The sequence below is a fragment of the Culex pipiens genome, chromosome 3, assembly GCF_016801865.2.
Source record: "Culex pipiens pallens isolate TS chromosome 3, TS_CPP_V2, whole genome shotgun sequence".
NCBI classification, from domain to species: domain Eukaryota; kingdom Metazoa; phylum Arthropoda; class Insecta; order Diptera; family Culicidae; genus Culex; species Culex pipiens.
In genome coordinates this window covers 90,608,713-90,636,465 of record NC_068939.1, presented here as the reverse complement: position 1 = coordinate 90,636,465, position 27,753 = coordinate 90,608,713, and the positions used below count along the sequence as shown (strand labels likewise).

At 36.3% G+C, this 27,753-nt stretch overlaps 1 protein-coding gene across 4 annotated transcripts in view; it reads right to left on the bottom strand.

The window, feature by feature from the left end:
* Nucleotides 1–23,958, bottom strand: part of LOC120425129 (tight junction-associated protein 1) — an 80,620-nt gene extending 56,662 nt beyond the window's left edge. For 2 of the 4 annotated variants that reach the window (XM_039589553.2, XM_039589556.2), the window contains exons 1-2: nucleotides 23,484–23,958; nucleotides 3,601–3,936 (exon numbers count right to left, since the gene is read on the bottom strand). In XM_039589553.2, the coding sequence (XP_039445487.1) occupies nucleotides 3,601–3,936; nucleotides 23,484–23,504 (357 nt within the window). In that variant the 5' untranslated portion in view covers nucleotides 23,505–23,958. Of the gene's footprint in view, nucleotides 1–3,600; nucleotides 3,937–10,313; nucleotides 10,449–23,483 lie in introns of those variants that run through there. The other 2 variants (XM_039589554.2, XM_039589555.2) reach the window with 2 other exon arrangements.
* Nucleotides 23,959–27,753: the final 3,795 nt, after the last annotated feature.

The window sequence follows — 27,753 nt, the reverse complement described above, 5'->3', positions numbered from 1 at the left end:
AAAAGAATTTTTTTTTTCGTCAGAACATGGATTTTTGTAAAGCTAATGATTGTTAAACAACTGTACTATGTAAAACATTTTACAACACTTTTTTCATTGAAATTTTGGAACAATGTTAAGGATTTGAAATTTTTGGTTTATTTTTTGCCTTTGGCCAGAGCAAAAATAAAACTTTGAAAAATATTTGCATTGGCCTTATTCTGACAGCATCATTACATTTTCCAAATTATGTAGAGAAATTCTCTACCAAAACCGGAAATGGATTTTATTCGTATTTTTCGATTTGGCTCAAACTTTGTGGGGGTCTTCCCTATGACCAAAGAAGCTATTTTGTGTCATTGGTTCACCCATACAAGTCTCCATACAATTTTGGCAGCTGGCCATACAAAAATGATACGTAAAAAGTCAAACAGCTGTAACTTTTGAGTGAAATTTCTGATCAATTTGGTGTCTTCAGCAAAGTTGTAGGTATTGTTGAGGACTATTGAGAAAAAAATAGGTACACGGAAAAAAAATTGCCGATTTTTTTGTTAACTTGGTTTTTCACAAAAACTCAATTTCCCAAAATACGTATTTTTTGATTTTCTAGATTTTTTTGATATGTTTTAAAGGACCAAAACCCGCAACTTTTGAGCCATAGAGAAGTATGATAAAAAAATCAGCCGCCAAGTTATAATTTTTTGAAAAAATAGAGATTTTTGAAAAAAATCGAAATTTCAAACAAAAACAAATTTTGACCTACTTTACAATTTTTTTGGTAAAGTGCTCCGTTTTCAAGATATAGCCACCGAAAGTTTGATTTTAACGAAATATTTGCAGTTTTCCAAATTTTAAAAATAGTGGCCATGAGCAATGAGCCGATTTTCAATGTTTAAACATGAAACATTCGTAAAATTTTCAGATTATTTGGAAAACAATATTTTTGAAATTAAAAAAGTAAAAAGTTAATCAAAAATTGTTATATATTTTTTAAGATTGTAATTTTTTCCGACTAGTCGTAACTAATACCTACAACTTTGTCGAAGATACCAATTCGATTAGTAAATTTGCTGCCAAAATTTTATAGAAACTTATATAGTAGAGTGTAACAAAAATGACTTTTTGGCGGGCATTCAGGGGTTTGTTCCGGTGGGCATACTGAGCCCAAATCCCAAATATGAGCTTGATTGGACGTAACAGGAGCTGGCGCTCCGCCCTTCAATTTTAAAGGGGATTTAACCCGTAAAAAAAGATTTTTTCAAAAATGACAATTTTTGAGGCATTTTGGCCTCTGAAGCGTTTACCAAAAACATCACTGGCGTGTAGGCCAGATCCTTGCGCTACTTTTGATATATATAACAATGAAGTATGGAAAATCCTGGAGCTCGGTACAGACCTTCAAAGTTTGGCATTTTTTCGAAAAATCGACCCCGGCAAAAAAGATATGCGTCGCACCTCGCGACGCCCGAGACGCCATTTGATTTTGCCGGGGCCGATTTTTCGAAAAAATGCCAAACTTTGAAGGTCTGTACCGAGCTCCAGGATTTTCCATACTTCATTGTTATATATACCAAAAGTAGCGCAAGGATCTGGCCTACACGCCAGTGATGTTTTTGGTAAACGCTTCAGTGGCCAAAATGCCTCAAAAATTGTCATTTTTGAAAAAATCTTTTGTTACGGATTAAATCCCCTCTAAAATTGAAGGGCGGAGCGCCAGCTCCTGTTACGTCCAATCAAGCTCATATTTGGGATTTGGGCTTAGTATGCCCACCGAAACAAACCCCTGAATGCCCGCCAAAAAGTCATTTTTGTTACATCCTATAATATAGCCAATCCAATGATGCATAATGGCTTCATAAGAAGAAGTCCCCTGAAAAGTTTTAGTAAAATAAAAAAATACAAATGAAAAATATTTCTGGTTTTTGTGAAGAATAGCTCTTATGCTCTGAATAATTTTGCTATTCAATTTCATTCAGATATTTATTGAAATTTGACTTTAATAAATGTTACCTAATCCCAATCCCAGCTGTATTATCACCTGATTGAGCAAAGTATTGCTCAACAAGAAAGCAACTGAACCACAAATCACAAACACAATTCCAGGAACTTTATTCAAGATTCCCGGAACATTCCCCCGAATTCCAACGAACACGGCAAGACAGATCGGTGCCCCAACTTTTCCAGCTCACAATGGGAGCTCGCCAAACTTTTCACTTCCGAATCCGAGCGCAAAACTCGTCGAACCGCATCACCGACATTCTTCCAGGTCAGGAAATGTTCGAAATCGTTAATCTTGCACCCCTCAACCTCAACCCACCCATCCTAAATTGAAAAGCTTCTTTCTGCAGAAGCCATCTGATGTTGATTTTCTTCGGCAAGACAAAGTTGACGCTTGGCGGGGGAGGCAAGTGGAAAATGGGAAATGTTTCAAGAAGTAAGCGGGTACGATAGAATAAATTGCAACAAATGAAAAACAGTCAGTTCCCTCGAAAGGACTCTTATTCGACTTGGATCGTTCTCTTTTCTCGAGTTGAGTATTCATTTCTTGATGGTAACGATTGGAGCCCACACGAGAGGATGCTTTAGCGTAACAAAGTGGATTTTTAATGGAAAAATCAATTATTTTCCATTTTGCAGTACGCAGAACTTTGAGGATCTGGATCTGCTTTGAGCATCTTTGCAAGGTAAACTGAGGGGCGCGAGCTAGGGATGTTCATTAGGATGCTTCGCGTTCTTCCAAAGGACTAAAAAGAAAAGAAAAACGCTCACATTTCCTCCGGAAAAATCCCAAAACAGAACCGGAACCGTTTCGAAGAATTTCTTCCAAGCGTGAAAAATTGCGCCTAATTTGTTCCAACTCTGACGGTTTACTTGTTACTTACTTTTCACTTGCTGGATACTTGCTGCCGTAAGCGAAATCCAATTCCCCCCCCCTGGAAGGCGGGACTCGGATGGGTTTGGGGGTGACTTATTTTTTCCCAAGAATGAAAAACACACGAAAACTCGTTCTCCGTGGGGGAGGGGGAGGGGAAACAGCAGAACAAGTTTCAAGGTTCGTATTTGTTTTGATTAAATTACGGATATCTGACAGAGTGCCGCTGCTTTCAATCTTTGGGTTCTGGTTCAGCAAAAAAGCGACGAAAGTGAAAAGAAGAGGTTTAAATTTAAATTTATAAATTTTGTGTCAGCTCGGAAAGATGAAATTTTGATGAGGGAAATTTAATTCATTCACAAGAGCGATGACAAATTGAATTCCACTCTGCCATATCGCATATAATCTTCTCCCTGAGGTTATCTCAAGAACCTATAAATAGAACCAGCAGCGGCTGGTTGAGGCTCTAAAGTTGTCTTAATCCATTTTACATGGGTCAATCAGTGGATTATGGTTAATTAAATGCTGTCAGCTTGTGGCTCAAACCCTCCGTGGTTGACCCAACCCAACCAGAATCTGTTGATGTTTGTCTGGCAAATATTTAAACTATTCTCGTCGTGCAACAGAATATGTTGGGGACCGGCCAACCGTGGTTGACCACAGTTTAGAATGAGGTTTTGTTTGAAATACCATTGTTTAATATTAAAAAGAAATCGCTAAAAACGCAGAAATAACCTGTAAATACTCACAATCTCCCGCTTCAGACTCTGGACGTTGTAGTTGGCCTGCGCCAGCCGCACACTGAGCGTGGCCACATCGCTGGTCAGCTGGGCCCGCTCGCCAGCGTTGCGGTCCACCAGCTTCAGCAGCTTGTCCTCCAAGTTCTGGTTCACCTTCTGGACGCGCTTGTGCGACTCGTACAGCCGCTCGTACTTGTCCTGCCACGCGATGATGCTGTCCTCGAGCTCGACCTGGCGGTCACTCTCCACCAGGCAGGCATTCTCCATGGCCACCAGCTGGGAGTGCTTGTCGGCCAGGGCGTTCTTCAGCACCTCGATCTCGGCCTGCAGGTGCACATCACAGTTCTGGAAAAAAGTGTTGAAAAGTTATTTCATCGAATTTAATAAAATCATTAATAACAATTCTCATTGCATCCGATTCAAGAGATTCCACTGCAGTGGCACCATCTGGTGAGGTGGTTCCCTTTCAAAATGCCAAAAGCTGCAAGCTGAGCCACCCCCTCTGGTTTGGCGTTTGTGTGACCCTTCACGGCGACGCCCCTTCTAGAGAGGCGTTCGAGCGGAAGGCTGATGACCGAGAGAGTACGGATTTCCTCGGGGTTTATAATTCCGGCCACGTGCGGATCAAGCAACGGTGGTAGGAGTGGCGCAGAGCGGTGCGACTCGAGGGGTTTCGGATTAAATGAGCGTAACGGAAAAAGGGACATCCCGGGCGTTCGTTTGGCGGCTCAACGGTGAATATCGGAGCAGACCAAACAGAGCAACTTCCAGAAAGCGGCCGCTTTTGGTCGCTGGTCCTCAGACAAGTGGATGCCAACAAATCCGAATAGAATCAATTTTCTCTAGACTCAGTTTATTGTCTACAAAATTCAAAGTTTTAAACAAAAGCTATCCTCCCCACCAGGGATGCCACGTGGTTTATTAAAATGTCTGTATAAAAGTATATAAGTCTGTGCATTTGTCTCAAATTCAAATATATCAATCAGTGCTGTTAAACGTTAATTAACGTTAACGCGTCCGTTAATCGTTAAAATTAACGTGAACGCGAACGGAGCCTACGTTGATCTTAACTTTAACGCGAACGGAGCACGTTAATTAACGTCGTTAATTAACGCGTTGATTAACGCGTTAATCTTTGTGAGGCTCCGACTTTGAGGGCCTGTATCTCCCAAACGGTAACATCTAGCGGGTTACTTCCAGTTGCATTTTACGGGCATTAACTGTGACTATGAGTTCCCGGTGAGGTAATTTGTTCAAAGTGGCCACCGGTTCCGGCAACCCGGAACATCCGTCAAGCATGTTTTTTTAAAGTTTTTGTCGTTCAATCGTCATTTGAGCCAATGTTATGAGACGTTGTTTGTAGTACATAGGTATACTGACTATATTGGGTCAGTTCAGGGTATCTGTGGCCACTCCGGAACCGATTCCATGGTACCACGCAAATGGTTCCGACGATTGTGATATTCAAAAGTCGACCTGTTGCTTATCAAACTTCGTATAATTAAAATCATTAATCATCCATTATCATGCTGTGCCCTTTGACCCGATCGGACCACTCCGGAACCGGTTACCGGTGGCCTTGGAGGAAGTGTACTGAGTATAGAAAAAGTCCTTTCATGTGACATATCTAACTTCATGAAACTGAAAATTATAACCAACGAAGGACAAACTGACGTCTTCAGGGTTGATCCTTCCGGAATCGGTCACTGGAGGCTACAGTGCTTACCCCTCCCCCCTCTCGCTTCTCCTGCATCATAGAGAAAGTGCCGACGTCTTATGAAGAATTTTATGTTAATAAAAATATATATTAGCTATACACTGGTTTGGCTGGCTTGTTTTAAAATCATCGACAGAACATTCAGAAGTGGTTCCATAACAAAATCTGGGAGGCCTTGAACTAAAAATTAGGCAAATTTGACAATTGACGTAATAAACAGCAACTACTGGCTCTCTGATCGAGTTTCAATGGTAACCGGCGAGAGTGCCAAACCTGTAGAATTCAGCTGGTTAATTGGCCTACTTGGATACAGTGCAATGGGACTTCAACTGCGTACCATCTTGTAGCCTACTAATTGCAAGCGCACTGGAGTTTAAAGACTGGTAAACCGGAACCAATACAAAAGTGCATCGGAAATATTTCCCGAATAATATAAAAAATCTTCATACTGAATCATAAGGCACTGACATGCATCTAAGTGGTCATAACTTTCAATTTCATGAAGTTTGATATGTCACATGAAAGGACTTTTTCTATACTCAGTACACTTCCTCCGAGGCCACCGGTAACCGGTTCCGGAGTGGGCCGATCGGGTCAAAGGGCACAGCATGATAATGGATGATTAATGATTTTAACTATACGAAGTTTGATAAGCAACAGGTCGACTTTTGAATATCACAATCGTCGGATCAATTTGCGTGGTACCATGGAATCGGTTCCGGAGTGGCCACGGATACCCTGAACTGACCCAATATAGTCAGTATACCTATGTACTACAAACAACGTCTCATAACATTGGCTCAAATGACGATTGAACGACAAAAACTTTAAAAAACATGCTTGACGGATGTTCCGGGTTGCCGGAACCGGTGGCCACTTTGAACAAATTACCTCACCGGGAACTCATAGTCACAGTTAATGCCAGTAAAATGCAACTGGAAGTAACCCGCTAGATGTTACCGTTTGGGAGATACAGGCCCTCAAAGTCGGAGCCTCACAAAGATTAACGCGTTAATCAACGCGTTAATTAACGACGTTAATTAACGTGCTCCGTTCGCGTTAAAGTTAAGATCAACGTAGGCTCCGTTCGCGTTCACGTTTATGTTAACTTTTAACGATTCCGTTAAGTTAAACGTCGTTAATCTAAACGTTTAACAGCACTGATATCAATTAACAGTCATGGAAATCCATCATTGCGTTTGCGTTTTTTGAAGATTAACGAAATAAGTTTCGGTTGATATTTCGACAAAATATTATTTTAATAAAGTTTTTTTAAAAGTCTGTGCACCTCAAAAAATGCCTGGCAAAAGCTCAAATGTCTGTGAAACACATACAAATCTGTGCATCTGGCATCCTTGCTACCTACAATAGTTACCTATTGTCTCGGAATTTGCAAAATAGTTCAAGCTGTTAAATGCTTATTTATGCATTTTTTTAAATGTTTCTCCAGATTTAAGGTAATATTGTGTCGAAATGATGCCCCCAAAACAAATCTAGAAATTTAAGCTATGGGATTCCCTATTTTTATAAGACCTTTTCACATAAAACCATTTGTATGGGAATTATTTCAATCTTCGAAGTTTACGATTCCAGGCATAATCATTTACATTTTGACGGAATCGACCCCAACCCGGAATGACCGCGAGTCCCCAGGGACGCGATGGGCTTTTGATACCGGTTTTAATGTTTTGTAAATTTTGATTTGTCATTTTGGTCATGTCAATGGCCAAAATACATTATTTTTTGCTGTTCTGGAGATACTTTTGAGAACGTTTTGCTCTACGAAAAAAAATGACAGATCTTAATTTTTGTTATTTCTTATTTTTTTTTATTTACCTTGTATAGCTTCTGCCTAACTTTGTATTCTTCGGGTATTTTACCCAAAACAACCCGTTTAATGTTTTTCATATATGAGCAATTCCAGCCCAAAACAGGAATTTTTTAGGTTCTTTTTTCTCAACCCTCTCCGATTTCAATAAAACTTTGTAGACATGTTATCCTACGCTTATGTAAGCCATTTTTGTGTATATGGAGCCAGTTTTACTCGATAAGGACATTTGAGAAAGTGTTTTAAATATTTTTGTAATTCGTAATTTAAATATTTCTATATCTCAAAGCCGTTGCATCGTATCAAAAAGTGGTAAAAGACAAACTTGTAGGAAATTCCATGGGCTTTCAGAAAAAATACACTGAAAGAAAAAAAAAATACGCTTCTTTTATGAGATTTTTTAATTTTTAAGTTAAAAATAAAAATGTTGAAAAAATAGGTTTTTTGATGGTTTTGGACAATTTCTATATGACAGACTTGATTTTTCAGTCTCGTTAATATTTTAACCGGAAAGCTCGTCAAATTTTCCATAAGATTGTCTCTGACCACTTTTCGAAATAACTCGTTTTTTGATGATTTGAGCTAATTTACTATCCGGGTTACTACCATCCACTGAACTACACTGAAAAAAATATTCTCTTTTCAGTTATGAGCAATGCAATTAGCTTAAAATTGAAATGTGGTCAAAGACAATCTTATGGGAAATTGGACGAGCTTTCCGGTAAAAATATTTACGAGACAAGTCAAGTCTGTCGTATAGAAATTGTCAAAAACCATCGAAAACCCATTTTTTTTTTCAACATTTTTATTTTTAAAACCGCTGTAACTTCACAAGGATTGGACTTAGGACAGTGATCAATATGGAGACTTTTATGTAAAATTGACTGGAGAATCGATTCCCGTATTCGGCTTTTGAAAATTTTGACGTTTATAGCACTTTAAAAAAAAACAGTTTCAGTAAATGCTTTTTGTATTTTTTTAGGTGAGTTGCTCCATCCTGCATTTTTTGTTAGTCTTTTTGTAACATCTTGGGCTATTTTCAGAAAAAAATTGGAACAAAAAACAATCCTGTGCTCAACTTCAAATTTGACTTTTAAACTTAAAAATCAAAAAATCTCATAAAAGTGGCGTGTTTTTTTCTTTCAGTGTTTTTTGGAAAGCCCGTTAAATTTCCTACAAGTTTGTCTTTTACCACTTTTTGATACGATGCAACGACTTCGAGTTATAGAAATATTTAAATACACATAGGAAAACATGTCTACAAAGTTTCATTGAAATCGGAGAGGATCCGATTCAAGCCGATTCAATCGCTCATATGTCTATTCACATTTTCTTGTTATTGCTTGTTTCACAATTTATGTTCCAAAATTAAATCATTCTCTATCAAGCAACTACAAACAACATCACAAAAAATCGTTATGATTTTTATAACTTAAACAAGGGAAACTATTATACTTATCATTTTTTCGAAATTTAAGATCATTCATGTTTTTTGCCTTTCTTACAAAAGAAAGGTTTAAGGTTTGCTTTTGGAAAAACGCTTTTTTCCGAAATCTTAAAAAATTCGTGCTCGGCGAGGATTCGTCCCAGGAAAAAATCCTATTACTAAATTGAAGTTTTAGATGCGCTCTTTCGATTGAATTTTGGCCCGAAACCCGGAACTCAGAGTCTGATTTTTGAGAGCTCTTTTTCTGAAATACATGAGCGATGTCTGTATCCGCTCTTAAAAATTTGTGTGAACCGCTCGTAATACCCACAATTTTTATAAGTCAGATCTGTAGCCGTGGGGTCGGAGACGAACATTTTATTTTTCGATTCACAATTTTCGACCAGTAAATGTGGTCAAAGCCATTTTTAGAGGTATTTTTTGGACTATTTTACAGATAACACTATCAAATTTAAAGAATTCAGTTTCAAACAAAAAGCCATTCGAAAACATGCGCCATAAACTGTTTGGGCCCAAAATTTGAAGCTTTTCCAAAATGTATTTCCAGAGATTTTTACCCTATTTTTTCTTATTAAATTTTTGGATTTATACAAAATCATATACTGAACATCAAATTCGAAGTCCCGGCTCGTTCTCGCTCGAAAGCTCGACAAGTCGTCAAGTCGAAGCTTCAACGCCAGCGCTTTTACGCTTGCGCGTTTTACGCTGCGCGTGAAAGTGTTCTTTCTGGCTTCTCATAATTGATCGACAAAGTGCAATAGCGATACATATTTTTTTAGTTAATCATAGACTATCAATAAAGACTGAGTGCCCTTTATTTTTTTTCTAATAATGTCAATCCAATATGATTTTCTTAATTAAATTTAAATATCTTGCGACAAATAATGTACTTCTGAAATTAAAAAAAAATGGCATTTGAGGTTTAGCCTAAAAAGATTCGAAGCTTTAGGTAAAATTCTCACTGGATGGTATCATTATGTTTCTGAAAAATTAATTGCACCAATATATTTCTCGGAGTTTCATCATTTTGTAAGAAAGGCTCTATTTCACCTCTGGTGATATTAAATCGGGTTTTTAATCAAAAATATTTAGCAATATGTATTTCTCTTTCTTTAGTTGTTTACTGTAGGAAATAAATTGTAACTAAATATATTAAAAATGCTTTATCAAAATACTGCTTGTTTCTTTGAAATTCAGCTTTTGAGCGTTTCAATAAGACAGAATATAATCCTAGGATTTTCTGAGGTAAAAAATACACATTTAAGCCATAAAAATACAATATTCTTGTCTATGGTCAACAGGCACAGTGGTGCGCACCAAGCTGGAAATATAAAGCGGATTCGTGGCAGACCCAGCCTAGACCAACCAACCCCATACCCCAAAGGATAATGATGGATGGGCGCAAGAAATTGATTCAGGTCAGGTCAGGGATGAACTTGGAATGCCACTGAACACTCTCAACCCGGGGGTGGAGTGCTGATAAAGTGCTCTAATGGGGTAATTGTTGCGTAAAATCTGCTCCACTCGGGTGTATCGTTCGCCCTTCTGGTGTGCAAAGAACGTTTCCCCCCTTTCAATTAAGAATGGAAAGGATTTTATTTTGAAAAGAGTGATTAAATTTAAAAATCACTGCAAATGAAATTAAAGTTGCGAAATGAATCTAAGGAAACAAAACTTCCTCTATTCCGCAGTTAAACGAAGCATTCCCTGGACAGTGATAAAGTACGAACCACACAAATCTGGACACAAACCGGCCGAACCCGGCCCGGAGGCACTAGACAGGTTCCACTTGTCAGTCCGGAATGGAACGAGAAGAAGACGATTACGGAGGCACCGGGGTCACCGTATATATTGTGGTTCACCGTACTCTTCTCGGCAGACGCGGGCAACAGCTTTGGCAACAAAACAAAGAACGAACGGGTTGAGAACAAACGGACGGCGTATACGGTCGGTGTGACTGCCAGAGGATTGTACAGCGTTGAACTGATACCGTACACACCCGTAGACAGACATCTGCTGTCAGTGGAAAGATTAGCCGCACACTGGAACTTGGCTGACTTGCGAGAAAGTCACTATTAACACATGTTATAGAATATTTTAATAAATTTAGGATAATTGTGTTCAAAAAGTTAAATAATCTCTCATCGGCCTTACAACTATTTCTAGATTTTTATTTTTATTTTTGAAAAAGACCTCTAAACATATGAAACACAATAGCTTATTGGACCTTTAAAAAAAACTAAATTTGTTGTCTAAAGATGTTTAAAAATAAACAATTTAATAAGCTGCCCATACTTAGAATACGCTCTAGTATAGTAATTTTAAAATTAAATGATTAATTACCACGATTCTACGATATCTCATCACTTCTTTGCTTCAGTTTTAAAATAATATTTGTTTTTTTTTACATTGCAAATAAGCCTATAGTTCACACCAGCCTCTCAAGAGCCGTTGTGCAAACATATACAATTCTCTCATTGCCACTAACAGCTGTAATCAAGTCAACGTTTTTTAAACCTTATTTATTGTAGTTTAATCTACGAAGTACGCGTCCCTGTTCCTCCTTCCCCCTTCACTCAAGCATTTCGAAACCGTCCCAAAGTTTAAGCTACAGCTGATCTTTGGCTCACCGTATTCGCCGTGTCATCATGATGCCCCTTTCATTTGTTTTAACTGTTTTTTTTTTTTCAAATGCCAGGGCCTTTTTCTGTGGTATTTGTGAGCCACTATCACTTGACCGGAATAACAATGAGAGCAGATGCTGCAAGTTCACTCCATCCGTAGTAGGACGGTGAACTTTTCATTTGGGGACTTGGACGCGGAGAGGCAAAAAAAAATGTGGAGCACGTCCATGACGTGGTTACGGTCATTACGACTACCGTAATGTCAAAGTGTGCGTGCGATAAGAGATGCTGAATGGATTGAAGGTGTAACGAAATTACTAAGACTTGCTGAGTAACTATTGTAACACAGTTTCCAAGTAGAAATGATGCATCATTAAATGGAAAAAAGTTACAATAGTGTAAGGTTCCATCGAACGCTTATAATATTCTCTACAAACTCGATGAACTAAACTCATTCATAATAAATATAGTGCTGAAAACTTCGGGAATTAGAACAATGTAATGAAAATGTAAAATCAATGCCCATGAAGCCATTTCATTCGGTCCGCGACGGCCCTTGAAAGTTGTTCAATGATTGGCCCTTTAAATCCTTCATTAAATATTAACTATGTTTTTAAACAGTGGAACAATAAATGTGGTTGATTTTCACTCAAATAAAATTACCAGGTGACAAAAAAAAATTTTGAACGGATTCTAGGTTTTTTTTTTATATGCCATTCAAATTTGTATTTCTGATCAAGGTTGAGGAAAATATCAAAATTGAATGGATTTCAAATTAGAAGCTAAATTTTCAAAATAAAAAAATTGATAACCGCCCCTTAAAAAAACCTGAAACAAAATAAGCAATGACCTAAATTTATAAATTAGGGGAAATATACCCTTTCTAATCAAACACCTATCTTCGTCATATGAAGAGTTTGAAGCTCGATTAAAGCGCCAAAAATACTACACAGCAAAAAATCCTATGGTAAAATCGCATGCAAAAGCATGCACGTCACCTTCGTCAAAATAAACATTTAATATTACACACTGCATGTAAAATTTTTGCAAACACAAAAAAAAAGTTGCAACCGACGGGATTCAAACCCAGCACCAACAGTAAGGACTTGCGCCTTAGCCCACTCGGCCATCAGACCAATGTAAAGCTGTAAAGATAAACGCATAGTTGAGCTTGACATTTCGGTCAAGTAGGTTTCCCATACTGATGGGCTACATATTTCAGGGTGTAAAATCACATAAAATTGTATAAAATAATGCAATATTTGTTTTACACCCAGGCCTGTTACACGCAGCTGGATTACTACTTTTTTAGCTGTGTATTAAGGCTATAAACTTACCAGCATCAGCACTGCTTCAAGTAAGCACGCAAATTTATGCCATTAACTGGCCAAAAATATCAAATTTAATGCACTTTTGTTCATAATTTCTATTTTGCGAGACCATTTCTCATCATTTTGGTGGCACACACATCCACACGAAAGATGACAGGTTAACTGCTTAACGAAAGTTGCCATCAATATCTTTTCACTTGCGCTAACGATTTCAAAGCGCTTAAGATATGATATTGCTTCCAACTACCGGCAACATGTTCTTTTGCACATTAGTTAGTCACTCACTTGAAAAATAATCCCGGAACATGTAAACAATTAGCATGCGCCATAAAAAAACAATCGCGCCAAGACTTTTGGCGTTTGGGTTGTGACAACCCATTCCAATCGAAGGCTGAAGAAAACCGAGCGAGAAGCGAAGGCAAATAAAGAACAAAGGGTGGCCACCAACACCACCAGCTGCGCCTGTTGGAGTGAGCCAGTGATGCCAGGAAACTTTCGATATAAATGCTACTTTTCGTGAGTGTTCGCTTAAAATTTCATCAATTTTGGCAGCACTAAGCAGACCCAAAAGAGCGCTGGAAGAAAAAAAAGAACTAAGCTGAAAATAGGAAAATGGGCGTGGCCCAATGCTCTCGACTGATTAGAATGCATTTGGGAAATATTTTTTTTTCAAATGCTTGTAAAAGGAATAGCATAACTTTTAATAAAAGTGAAAATAAACAGAAATGTTCACAAAAAGTTGCTCTACTCGTTGGTGTACCTGGTTTTAGTAAACTTCAAGGAACGCTCCAGATTATCCAGCATCATTCAAACACGACCGCTTATTAGGCTTAAAATGGGTATATTACTCCTATTATGTACATTATTTAAATTTTAACTGTGATTAAAAAAACGATAAGGCTTGTACAAATTTTCTTTAAACTTTTTGTCCCTCGGCTCTGGTCAAGGTCAAGGAGGGGGCAAAAAAATTTAAAAGAGCTAAAGGTAAATGCTTTTTACGTTATTGCAGTTATGCTAGTATCAAAAATTTGCAAAATATCAATACATTTTCGATTTTTTTCTAAAGCTTTTCCGTTTGCGGTCCCAAATACAAAATCTGTAAATAGATAAAAAAAAGTCTTTATTTGACTAAAAATAAATAAATAAGCATTATGCAATATGTTCTGAATAGTTGACAATTGGTTTTACAAGTTTTTTTTTTTCAATTTATTTGTGTATTACACTCAATAATAATTTTTTAACCCTCTGAATTTTTTAAAGGGAATTTTGAAAAGGAAGGGGACATAAAATTGCAATTGCCTTATCATGTAGATATTTCTCTTGATATATTTAGGACAAATTGAAGACTTAAAATTCATTAATTATAAATTAATCCGTAAGAAAAATTGCAAACGTTATATTTTGAAAATCAATTTGATTTGAGTTTTTTGTTTTAAAATTACTTAAATATTTGGTACTTAAGATAATTAAAAATATGTAGTTGTATAGGAAACATTTAAATATAAAACACCTGCTAAAACGTGTTGTTCATTATGAATTCAATGCACAGTGGTCCAGATTGCAAAATTAGGTGGAAAATTGATTTTCCTAAAAATGGTGAACTTTTAGAGCTTTGGTCTTTTGAGAAGAGTTGTCGCAAAAGGAAATAGGAAAAAATGGCCTGCGCCTTTTTGAGATATTCAAGTTTTAAATAAGCATATTTTTTACCTTAAAAGTGCTCTAACTTTTACCCTAAGACTTGTCAAAAAATAAAAATGTTGGTTTTTCAGAGCTTAAAAAATGTCTCAACCATCACTTTTCTCTAAAACAAAACCCTAAATTGCTACACTCAAAACTGATTTTTGAAGGTTTGCTCAGATACTTGCTCTAAATTTGGTCGTAGAAGGGGTAGATTGCAAAATAAAATATTGGTGTCTTCGACAAAGTTGCTTGGATTGGCGACCAACAACTTTCTAGAAGACAAAAAAATCTTAAAAATATTTCTGAAAAGTTGAGTTTTTAATTTTTAAAAATGCTGAAATTTGTATGAACCAATCACACCCCCAGACCCAATGTCACCCCTTGCAAACTTCCTTTTGAGCTATTTATCACTTCATTTCAGTAGGAAACGCTTTTTATGAGCTATATTACAACGTAAAAGGGCTGAAATGGCTACATTAGAGTCACGAAGGAGTTAGATGCTGTTCCCCAATCTTGCGCAATTCCGTTTCCATGTGAAAAAAGTAATAAAAAAGGCATCTTGAATTGCCAACAAAACCCACAGTTCCGCCGAAAATACATAAGGGTCATTCTCCGCCAACTCACACAGCAGTTGCCCCGACCCCTCTTCGATTTGCGTGAAACTTTGCTCTAAGGGGTTATTTTGGTTCCTGATCACGAATCCGAGGTCCATTTTTCGATATTTCGTGACGGTGGGGCGGTACGACCCCTTTCATTTTTCTGGTTTTTTACTAAGACACGTTTTTCAGTGATTTGTAGCTCGCAACCGTGAAGAGATAGAAATTTGGTGTCAAAGGGACTTTTGTGTAAAATTAGACGCCCGATTTGATGGCGTACTCAAAATTCCAAAAAACGTATTTTTCATCAAAAAAAGTTAAAAAATAGTTTTAAAATCGCTGCCATTTCCCGTTACTCAACTGTCAAAAATCGTGAGACATGTCATTTTATGGGAAATTTAATGTTCTTTTCGAATCTGAAATAACCCAGAAGGGTCATTTTTTCATTTAGAACAAAATTTTTCATTTTAAAATTACGTGTTTTTTCTAACTTTGCAGGGTTACATTTTAGAGTGTAACAATGTTCTACAAAGTTGTAGAGCAGACAAAAACAAAAATTTTGATATGTAGACATAAGGGGTTTGCATGTATTCTTCACGAGTTATCAGAATTTTACAAAAAAGTTTTTTGAAAAAGTTATGATTTTGACCATTTTTGACCAGTTTTTCGAATTTTTAACCCCTAAAACTCAATCGTGTGCTTTTGAAAGTATTTTTTTCGGAAAGTTTAGCTAATTTTGCATAAGAACGACCCCTTGAACGATTGTTGTGACTCGTGCATTGCGAGAATCAGAATTTTTTTTTCAAGAAAAAATATTTTTGTGATGAGTGAGTGTATTCGGTTTGTTTTTTTTTTATTTTCGAAAAATTCCCACATACAAGCAGTGCACAAGCCACAACAATCGTCCAAGGGGTCGTTCTTTTGCAAAATTAGCTAAACCTTCCGAAAAAAAAAACTTTCAAAAGCACACGATTGAGTTTTAGGGGTTAAAAATTCGAAAAACTGGTAAAAAATGGTCAAAATCATAACTTTTTCAAAAAACTTTTTTGTAAAATTCTGATAACTCGTGAAGAATACATGCAAACCCCTTATGTCTATATATCAAAATTTTTGTTTTTGTCTGCTCTACAACTTTGTAGAACATTGTTACACTCTAAAATGTAACCCTGCAATGTTAGAAAAAACACGTAATTTTAAAATGAAAAATTTAGTTCTTAATGTAAAAATGACCCTTCTGGGTTATTTCAGATTCGAAAAGTTCATTAAATTTCCCATAAAATGACATGTCTCACGATTTTTGACAGTTGAGTAACGGGAAATGGCAGCGATTTTAAAACTATTTTTTAATTTTTTTTCGATGAAAAATAAGTTTTTTCGAAATTTTGAGTACGCCATCAAATCGGGCGTCTAATTTTACACAAAAGTCCATTTGACACCAAATTTCTATCTCTTCACGGTTGCGAGCTACAAATCACTGGAAAACGTATTTTAGTAAAATACCAGAAAAATGAAAGAGGTCATACCGCCCCACCGTCACGAAATATCGAAAAATGGACCTCGGATTCGTGATCAAGGACCAAAATTACCCCTAAGAGCAAAGTTTCACGAAAATCGAAGACGGGTCGGGGCAACTTTTTCCGATTTCGTGTTTGTTGGTCGAGAATAACCCATAATGGATTAGCAAAATCTTTTTCCAGGTAAAGATTTGCGATCCTTATTGTGGCGTTTTTGGTTGGGCAGTTTCCAAAATTGTAAATAGATTTATATGGACATATCAATGATGTAAAATTACTTTTTATCAAATAACAAATTGAAAAAACTAATAACAAAAATCAAGGAAATTGAGTATTCTCTGAAGAATAGTTCTTCTTGAATTCATACGATCTTTATGTATTTTTTATTGTTGTTTTTTTTAACTCTTCTTCTCCGTTTTCAATTCATAATGAAAAATGACTTTCAAAACGTCTTGATAGGCATTTCCTGCTTTCTAGTAATAATTTATTCAATTTTCCTAATTTTATTGATTTTACGTTTTGAAAAATTGAAGATGAAAGATTCTCAGCTTATGAAATTAGGGTATTGGATTGAAAAACGATCTGAAATGGCTTCGTTTAAACAACTGCTAACAAACTTTGGAAGCTATCCTGGGAAATGAAGTTATTAAAAAATTACCTCTAATAAATAAATAAATGCATTTTAAAAGCATTTTCATACTCAGGCCAGATAACAAAAAAATTTTGATGTAAAAACTTTCCGGGAAAATCCCTGTCTGTCTCGGACAAAACGCGAATTTCATTTCATTTGGTGGCCATCCTGACTTAAATGATATAAATTTAGAATTTTCAGAAATAATACTTTGATGCAAAACACTGCTTATTTATAGAAAAAGGGTGATGTATTCCACAGTAATGTTAATGAACCAAACTTTTCAACAAAAAAATTAGCGTAATTCTACTATCTCTACAAAAATGTTCTCAAAACTGTCTGATATCAGGTTACTGATGATGTCGTGTCGCTTGATTTAATTACAGTTGCAGTTTGAAATCAATCTCGTCTGTCAACCTAAATGTAGAACAGTTGGAAAATCACACCCTTCGTTTAATTTTAATTAAACGCCGTACTATCGAAAAGCCGTCCCCACAGTGGGTGGCACTTTGTGTAATGAGATTTTTTCTCAATTTCCGCGAATGCTGACGGTTCCTTTCCTGCTGGTTGGATATCGAGCACCCACCACCCGAGTGCATCATTCAATTTTGCCTTATTTATGACACTGTCCGTTCCTTCAAGCTACGCAAACAACAACAACAAGAGCTCATCCAGGCTCCATGTGTCACTTGGACACAAAGCCTGGCGCGGCCCACGTGGTGGCACCGGCGGAGGCCACCCGTAGGTAGAATTAATTAAAAAAATAAAATTAACATGATATTCATTTTGCTGTGCAATGTCGTCAAACTGAGAAGGTGAAAGATAGGACATGAAATCTCAAACCTTAAATAAGCTGTCAAAACAATCCAGTCATATAAGTTATAAACACAGACTTACAGACGTATAAATATTTAAGAACCAGTAATCAACAATTTAACGGTCAATTTGAATGATCGGAAACTCATGACGGGTGATTTTGAATTTACCATCTCCTAGCAGAGATAAACAAACGCGTGCGTATTGAATTTTAATTAAAAATTAAATTAATTCTTCATTCTGCCGAAAAAATTAAACCTATCAAAGTCACCCCCGATATCAATATTATCCCAGGTCACGGTACTTATTGAATATCACATGATTGAAATCAAGTTTTGAGGTCAAAAGGTGAAGTATTGAATGCTGCACAAAATGGCGTCTTTAACTCATTTCAGCGCAAAATGCACATCTGACAAGATAGCACAAGTATGACGAGATGTCAAAAAATCAGATTTCACCTCCTTAACACAGTCTCCTCACGTCACACACTAATAACACCACGGGAGATCCCGCCCGGAGGAACCGGAAATCGATCTGCTTTCTCTGCCGTGTGCCATGTTGCTGTCCCGGGGTCGCATAACGGCAAGAGGTGTCACTTTGAATCTGTGAACCCAGCAAAGCGCACGAAAACACGCGCAACCTTCGCTGAAGGTTACTCGAGCGTGACTTTTCGGTGTAATTTTGTGTGGACGAGTCTATGTGTGTCATTTGGTTAGGTCACCCGCAGTGTGTTATGTGACATTTCTTATTGGACGTTTTTAGTGGGCCAAATTATGGCCTATTGCTGCACGGGGAGTTGTGGGCTCCGCTCTTCCCGTCGATTCAGTTTGGAGCTAGAGAAAAAGCACGTCTGGACTAAAGCTGAAACGTTTAGGAATTATCATCACAAGTTTCAAAAAGAGAACCTTCTCCGTTTCAGTGTCTTGGCAACGATGAGTTCCCGAACTGCTATATGTCTGCCAAGCCTTGCAAACAATGATACAGGCTAATTTGAATAGCTAATGTAATGGGAAATATGTAGATTCAGCTCTATGAAATGGAAGTATATGTTGAGCTAAGAATTGTCCTAATAGCATTGAACTTTGGCAGCCAGTCTTTAAAATAGACATCTTTATACACAAAAATTATGTTGCGTGTCATAAAATTGAATTTGAATTGCCATAGAATATTAGTTGAAAACTACTCCACACAATTTTGCACTACGATTGTCAAGCGTTTCTTTTTTGTTTTTTTGTTTGGCAAAAACACAATTATTGATGAAAATTCAAATTTCCAACTAGTGATTGTTGGCTATGGAAAAGATATTGTAAAAAGCTATACTATTGTTTAACATTTATTTTTATAATTTAATCAAATATAGCACTTTTGCACTTAAAGCAAACCTTGAATTTTGGAGATCGGAGGAGCATGAGCATGAGAGACCAGCCATGGTTGTCCTTCTCCGCTGAACAAGACCGCAATACCCTATCAACTCAACTGATCATACGCTTCAACGATCTAGTGACGTTTCTCTTATCAACAGCACGTATGAATGCGTTGAAAAGATTAAACATCAACATCATTAGATTTGGAGCAAATAGATAACAGTCGTTGGCCACCAACGGCGCCCGCCCTGTCAGTTTGTAGATCTCGGGGGATTTCATTTCGCGCAATCTTATTGTTTGTGTTTTTATTTTGATTTAAACAGAACGAAAACAAAACCAGCGAATATTTTACCAATTTGAATTTATTCCACTGAAATGTATAATCTAAACTAGAATTCATATAAGGGACATTTTGTGTTTATATTGTGGAGTGTCAAATATTTTCAAATTGCTTTAATAAGTTAATTTTCAAAAAAATAGCTTCGAATCTATAGAAATATGTACCGTAAACCGGGGTGACATTGATAGGATTTCAATATGTATTATATTTTCCAACAGGTAACGTTTTTCTCAAGATTATTAATTTTAAAACATGTTCTGGGGTAGACTACACAAAGTCCATGCACTATTCCGGAAAAAAAGTTTTTTCAATAATGTTTAGAAAAAATGTTACTTTAAAAATTCTTAGTTTAATTCCGGGGTGACTTTGATAGTCATAGTTTTTTCTTTTTTAAAACATATTTAAGTTGTTCAAACTTTATTTGTACGCTAAATGTACCATCACTAAAGTAGCTGATATAGTTTTTAAGAAAAAAAATCAATGTTTATATTGAGTTAACTAAGTGTATAAGCTTTTTAGCAAAATACATAGAAAATTTTAGGTAAAATTGTTAAAAAGTCGGAATTTCGCCTGAAATTTGTTAAAACTAGTTTTATTTATAAAATTATCGATTAATATTGCATTTTATACTGGATTCAAAGCACGAATCACAAGTTTTAACATTTTACATGAAATTTGTTCAACTGAAATTGCCTATAAATTTAGAGATTTTTTATTAATTATGTTTCAAAAACACATATTATTTATTATTTACAAACTTCTCCTAGTGGAAAATTGTCCAAAGAATCCGAAAATGCATTCCGTTTTCCGATTAAAAATCATGTTCATTGAGAAAATCATGAAACTTGGAGAAGTTTAAAATAATGACTTTCATCAACATTTTCTTAAGTATAGTTAACTAACTTTTTAAAATTGTCAAAATTTTATGAAAAGTTCTTCTTGAGGTACTTTGAACACTTCTCTACCACGGTCAGTATGTTTCTGAACAATTCCTTACGTATTTTAATTGTACTCTTCATTTTGCGAAAAAAGTCACCCCGTTTTACGGTACCAATTTCTCATGTAAATTCAACTTCAGTGACACATACAAATGTGGCCAATAAATATTTCTCAATGTTGTAAGATTTTGTAAAATAACCAACCGTACATATATTAAACTTTTAGTTGAACAATTTGTCACAAAGAAAAATCATAATATTACTCAGATAAATAATAATTTAAATTTTTTTTAAATCAAGACATAAAAAAGCAATTGTCAAATTAGATATAAATAGACTTAATCCTTAACCTGCCAAACATAACAAAAGCCTCTCAAAATTTTAAATTTTTATGCTTTTAAAACAAACGGCCAGATCATCAGAAAAATCAATCTAGGTACTTGAAACGATATAAATAATTGGATTTTCAGAAACTTTAAGAGTTGGCAGAAATGACAAACAGTAGCTTAGTAAATCAGTGAGAAAGGCAGCAACCACGTAGGTGAAAAAAAATGTTGTTCATGAAAATATGACATTTTCTTAGAATATTGGATAAAAATATCAGATTTAAGTTTTGATGATTATTTGGATTTTAAAAACCACCGATGCCAGAAAATTAACAAAAATAACATAATCATCGGTGCATTTTGTATTCTTGTCGAATTGCTTCGTTAAGGTTTTCCAATTTGCAATAGTATTAGGAATGTTCATTGAATTAAAACTTTTTAAACTTTAAATTAAATCATCATTGAGAATAAATTTGTAAAATATTTTTTGCATGATAATTTTTTATTGGAATAAAACAAAACATTTTTAAAAAGTTTTACAAACCTCAATTTAAAATTCCATTTTAACTGATATCTTCATCAGTTTGTTGTGGTCAGGCTATCTTGTTGCACGTGCATTTTTGGCCAAATTGAGTTAAGAACGCCATTTTCTGCAGCTCACTATGCCTCACATTTCGACCTTTACAGATCCTTAAAATCCGATTTCAATCCTGAGATGTTCAATAAAAACTGAAAAAAAACTCCGTGCATTGTTGTCACTCTTCATATGAAAGAAGATTCAATCTTGTCGTGCTATCTTGACACACCCTGAAATGTTCTGTAAGTGCGACAACTGGCCAAAGGGAATTCAGGTCAAAACGCGTTTGAAACACGTGCATGCCCGACTACCGTAAACATTAGTAATTAATCAATCTTTGGGACAACGCACAGAATGGTCAACCCAACAAAACGTGTTTGTTATTGTTTACATTGGTTGCTCTTTTTTTTTGTTTTTTTTAAGGTCAAACATTAAAAAGCGTTTTTCTCGGAAAGTCCAAAAGCGACATGCGACGAGATAACACGCCACCGTCGAATTTACTCCCATTAAGTGACTTATAGAGTTATAGATGCCGATGCTGTAAAGCCTTGTAAGATCATTTACATTTACAGGATTTTGGATTAATTCCCAATATAGACATTATGTCTTTGTTCGTGACAATTTTTTTAAATAAACCTGAGATCAAAATGCTCTCAACCATCTCGTGAGATCTCTTCTCAGTACACCCAAACGGCGGTCGTATGATTGTGATGCATGGCGGCATGAAAGTATATCAGAATCTGCATGAAAACTGTCCTCATGCATTTTTTGCGATATAGGGGTATGACATTTTTGCCCGTTACCGACAATTATCGACATTACCACCGGCTTTTTGGTTGTATTTCACAAAAAAAAACCCTTAACAGAACGAGGATTGAACCACCAACTTTTTGGTTATTGATCCGACACGCTACCACCGCGCCATGGACGCTTGATGAAATGAGAGTGAAAGAGCACCAACATATGCTTCTCTTTGGAGTGTTGCTCGGGGACGGGCCAGCATTATATGTGTTGGTGAGAACTGCAAATCGCTGAAATGTTTACACGCGGGCAAAAATGATCTACGGACTTGCTGCAAAAAATGTTATAAAATGTGACATTTTCTGCAGCAAATCCACTGTTGCAGATTTTGAGATATATTTTCCCTTTGGGTGTATGTTCAGATAAAAAATGTATTCATCTGTATACTAGGTTAAGAACACTTTCCTCCCAATAGGCTGCTGCGCTTTTATGGATGAGTTGATAACGTATTCCACTGCTCAGTTGAATCCTTAAAATTTCAACATCCTACATTTTTTCTCCTGTAACAAAATATCCACAACTAAGAGCGAACTTCCTGGAGGCATAGTCAACATAACCATTTTTCCCCATAATGAGCTTTCAGAAAAAAAGTTAATAAACCTTTTCCGCTGGCATTTTTTTACATCCTCTGGTTGATGTCGTTTAAGTTTCTACAACAATATTTTTTTTTATCTCTGTTATGAACAGGAGTTAACTTTCGTCCGAACTTCCACAGGAAGAGGAAACCTGTCCGCGAACGTCGGGGGGTGAAAGGGTCCGTAACTCTGAAAGGATACTTTGTCCTGAAACACGATGATGATGACAAAAATTTCCAGCTTTTCTCTTCCTTTCGGCATCGGTTGTGTAAGCATCGACAGGACTCGACCCCTGGATGACTAAGGGGGTGGCGCGGGGGTGGGTCTTTGATCGGGAGCAAACTTTTCCTCTGACGAGGATGGGACCAGGAAAAATTTACCGACTTGGAGCGATGAGGGGTTTTCGTGGGAAATTCTACCGATTGTTGTGGAGTAACCGCTTCGGGGCACAATTTTCTTTGAGTAATTGTACTGTTGGGAAAACACGGCGCCTCATAACAGCGAGAGATACTCGAAAGATGTATTCCAAATTGAGGGGGTGCTACGGCGCAGAACAGATTCTGACCGAGGTCGGTCATCAGCCTTCCGTCACTTTGGGGGTGAATTCTAAGCACTTTTGCAGGAGCTTTTTATGCAGAACTAATCGATTTCCACCACTGGCATTGCACGCACCAAGGACTCGTATGTTTAGGGAACCTTTCCTCCATCAATACCACTTCACAGAACGATCCTGAAAACTCATTTTCTCCCCCAAAATCGTTCTTCTTCACACTGTTCTTTTCATTACCTGCTCACTAATCGTAGACATTTTCCGTGTGTAGAACACCGTTCACTACTCCCCTAACAAAACCCAACCCAGAACACAACTCCACCAAGATTTCCGCCGTGAAAATCTTCAAAGGCTGAAGATTTTCCGCGTTTTTCACCGCACCAGCTCACGACCCGTGTTTAATTTTCCGTCCTAGCGCCACTACCGAAAAGAATTCTACTTCCTACTTCTTTTTATTCCCGACACGACCGCGACGAGGAAAAAACAGAGTGTCTCTTCCTGACTACGACACACTACAAACATCCGCGGAGTTCCCTGCTCGCTGCGAAAGGACGACAATATTTTGCAAATTTTCCAATAGCCACTCACTCCCGATCACGCACTCACAGGACGACACACACTCGCGTGCGAAACTGACAGCTGCGTGTTACGGTGTGGGTGTGCGAGCAACTGTCAGAATCCTTGCGCGCCCCGCAAGGACGAGCCGTGTGGAAAGCAGCAACGTCAACAGTGCTCTGGGCTGAGATTCTTCGAACTCGTAGTGAGAGTTGGAGAGAGAGAGCGCGCCCGCGTTTGACAGGTGGCACGACGCGACAAGTGCCGGGCTCTCACGGGAAGTGTGTGAGTGCGGCCACAGTTGATTGAAATGTTGCGGAAATGTTTCGCGTGACAGCTGGCGGCTTGAGATGTAAACAAAGTATGGAGAAATAACTTGGAGCTTGGGTAAGTAGCACTTGCTAGTTACATTTGTTTAAACATTTTATTTGATTACAGATGCTTCCGCGCAAAGTGATAACGAAGGTCAAACAATGAAGGCTTCATTAATGAGACAAGGAGCCGGAACAAGACGAATGCGAGCTGGTGATGGAGCGTTGCTGTTGGCTTTTCTTATCTTTGCAAAAGCGTGCTTGTTGACGCTTGATAGCAACGCCATGTCGCAGATATAATCGTACAAGGTGCAATCAGTAAAATTTAGTCAGTTCATCGAAGCAGTTGGAGAAGAAGTTGAAACTTTTTAAAATTAGAAATGGTTTTTTGTTTCTGTTCATGTCCCCGAAAATAAATCCCATTATTTTGTTAGATTGCAATTCGTAGGCATTTTCAGTGAATAACACATTTAATGTCAAATTTGGGAGGTGAATTCTTTCTTTTAGCAGCGTGACTAATATTTGACTGACTCATTGCATTACGATAAAGCGCTTTACAAAATTATTGTAATAATTCTATATGATCTAAGTTAAAAACATTACATTACCTATGGAACGCGGTTATTTATTGCTACAAAATATCAATTCTGAAGTTGATTCAAGCGCTACAGAAGATAGATTTTTATGATGAAACATTAATTGCTGAATGTCTCGAGACATATTCCGATTGCATGACGAAGCCTGATTTTAAATTCTCAATTTAAATGAAAAATATTGAAACATGTTATTCCTTTTTCAAAGTAAACTTTTTGAAATTGACTTTCGTTATGCACACTGGACCAATTTAACAAGTCTTCACCAAATGTTTGAGTCGATTTGATCAAAGCAGTGTTGAGATATCGCCGCAACCGTTTCTTGAAATTGCTAACTTAAAATATCTTGGCAAATATACAACCAAACGTATTCAAATTTATTTTGGTAATAGTTGAAAATATGTTTTTGAAAACCAATTGAAATAGATTTTATAAAAAAGTATAAGTTTGTGCTCATTCCAACTATTGACATTTATAACGATTTAAATGTATGTAAACCCTCAATAGAGTTGTCATAAAAAACATTAAAACAAAGTTTATTTTTGAACTTAATAAAAACAAGTAAAACCAGAATTAAACATTCACCACAAAACTGGTGATGTAAAAAATTGTTCGAAGTATCACAAAGAGTTCAAGATATTAACGCTTTTGTGCTATCTTGTATTTAGCTTGCTAGGATTCCTATCCAGTTAGCATAAGAGAGCACAGAAGCATCGATATGTAGAACATATTTCAAATCCTTCTAAGATTGTTTTTGCAGGTTGTAAATTCTGAAAAAAATGTTGTTCAACACACAAATTGCAAATAAGTTTACAAATAACTTAAGTATTTATCTTGCTGTTTCAGAAAAACAATATCATAATAAACAAAAAATGGACAAAAAATTGCAAATCCGCGTTGAGAATTGCTCCAAATAGTCACAATTATCATTATTCTGTGCTAGGGTATTTGTCCCTATTTTGGGCCTACTAAGCAGAGCGTACTTTTAATTTGATGTATGCTCAAAGGCTGCTATAGGCAACCTAGCTTGTACTATATGAATAAGTTGGTTTGTTAATGCTAATGCTCGTACTTAATCGCATATTTGATAAAAATATCATTTATCTCTGTTTAAGCCCGAAAAACCAAATCATTTTTTGTCCCTATTTTGGGTCTATTGCTTCTAGGATCCGACCTTCAATGTGCATATTTTCGACCTACCTTCTGATTGTTTGAAATCTCGAAGCACGTGGCGAGAATTTTTGACGTACGGCTCAGCCCCAGCTCGTACAGTACAGCCGCAAAAGTTCGGACGACAAAAATGCAAAATAATTGTGATGTTTTAAGCCACAAATCAACATTAGAATGATTGATTTCACCTGCATTACGTGCATAATAAGCATGAACATCATTTATATCATTCATTTAACAGTTTAAACATTTATTGCGTAGCCAAACAGCAAGCCCGTAATATGCAAGAAAGACTGTAACATTCGAGAAGCGCATACACACTGGCACAGTTTGTAGAATTGTCAAATGCAACGAAAATATATCTATTTCTCTCCGATTTGGACGAAGCAACTTTAATCAGTTATTTTATTGATTCGCTGACAGTTAAGTGATTGTTTTTGGAATGGGATTGTGCAACCCACCAATAAAAACACATTGCCGGTGGTTGGAGATTCGGGGAACGGCTCTCATTCATGTTCTGAGCGATGAAAACCGTGACGCTGCCAAGAAAGATGTGAAGAGTGATATATTTTTTGCTTTTTTTTAATTTAGGAGGAAAAAGTGAATGATCCTTGCCTACCAAAATGAAGATAATGACTGCATGTATCATTCTCAAGTGGCAGATTCCTACCAGGTTTGGCAAAATGCACAATTTCTTTGAATTAGGTTTGGTAGACCCAAAATAGGTACTAGGCCCAAAATAGGGACAAATATCCTACTTGTTTTTGAATAATAATATGAATGTATTGTGTAATGTTTGTGAGCCACATTATTTTTCTGCATTTTTTAATTAATTTCCTATTTCATCATTTCCTATTTATTCTTTTTAAGATTTAATAAACAAAATTAAAGCAACCGATTTACTAAAGATAGCAATCCATAGCAACTCAAATGCAAATAATCCATGAAAAAAAAGTCATTTTTTAAAAAGTGGATGTTGTCTCTAAACATAAAAAAAATGTTAGGTGACATTACTCAATACGGCCAATATTAATATTCCAATGAGTATAGCAAAAACTTGTGAATGATTAGAGTGAATCTGTTCACGGATTAATATTCAGAGGCATAAACCAATGAAATGTCATTGGTTCTGTTCATTTATGTATTTAATTTAGACTGTGTAAAAATTTTCATTCTGTTTGCTTATCATCAACTTAAAAATAAAATAAGATTGTTTTCTGATTAAGATTTCAAGCTTGCTTTTATTTTCACTAATAGAATTTTATCAATATTACATAAAACAAACAAAGAAAAGAAGCAATTTTGAATAATTTTTTTTCCATACAGGTTTCCATACAATTTAAGTGGCTGGTCATTAAAATGGGTATGTAAATTTATGAAATTCTATTTCTTGAGAAGGGACTTTCTAATCGATTTGTTGTCTCCTGCAAAGTTGTAGGTTATGATTAGAACTTGATACGAAGCAGTTGACCACGAAGATCTTGGAGCTGGACTTCAGTGCCGTACAGCACTCTTTTGAAAACATCGCGACTAAGTTGCGTCTTACGATTGACCAGGACCTCATAAATAGTAAATCATGACGTTTTCTTGAAAACATAAATTTTGATGTTTGTTAAACTACTGGATTCATAAAAAACATATTTTTCTATTTTTCTATGTGACTGAAAACATTCTCATTTTTTATTGAAAACTCGTTGTTGTATTTTTTTTTTGCTTCTAGCTTGTCTAATTTTAAAAGCCTAGGCTCTCTAGTCTGATCTGCACTTCGTGTTATCACAAAAAGATTACAAAAAAAGGAAAAAAAGATGATTTTTTGAATAGAAAACTCATAAATAAATTAATTTGAAAGTGGTAAAGTCTATAAAAAATGTCCTGGAC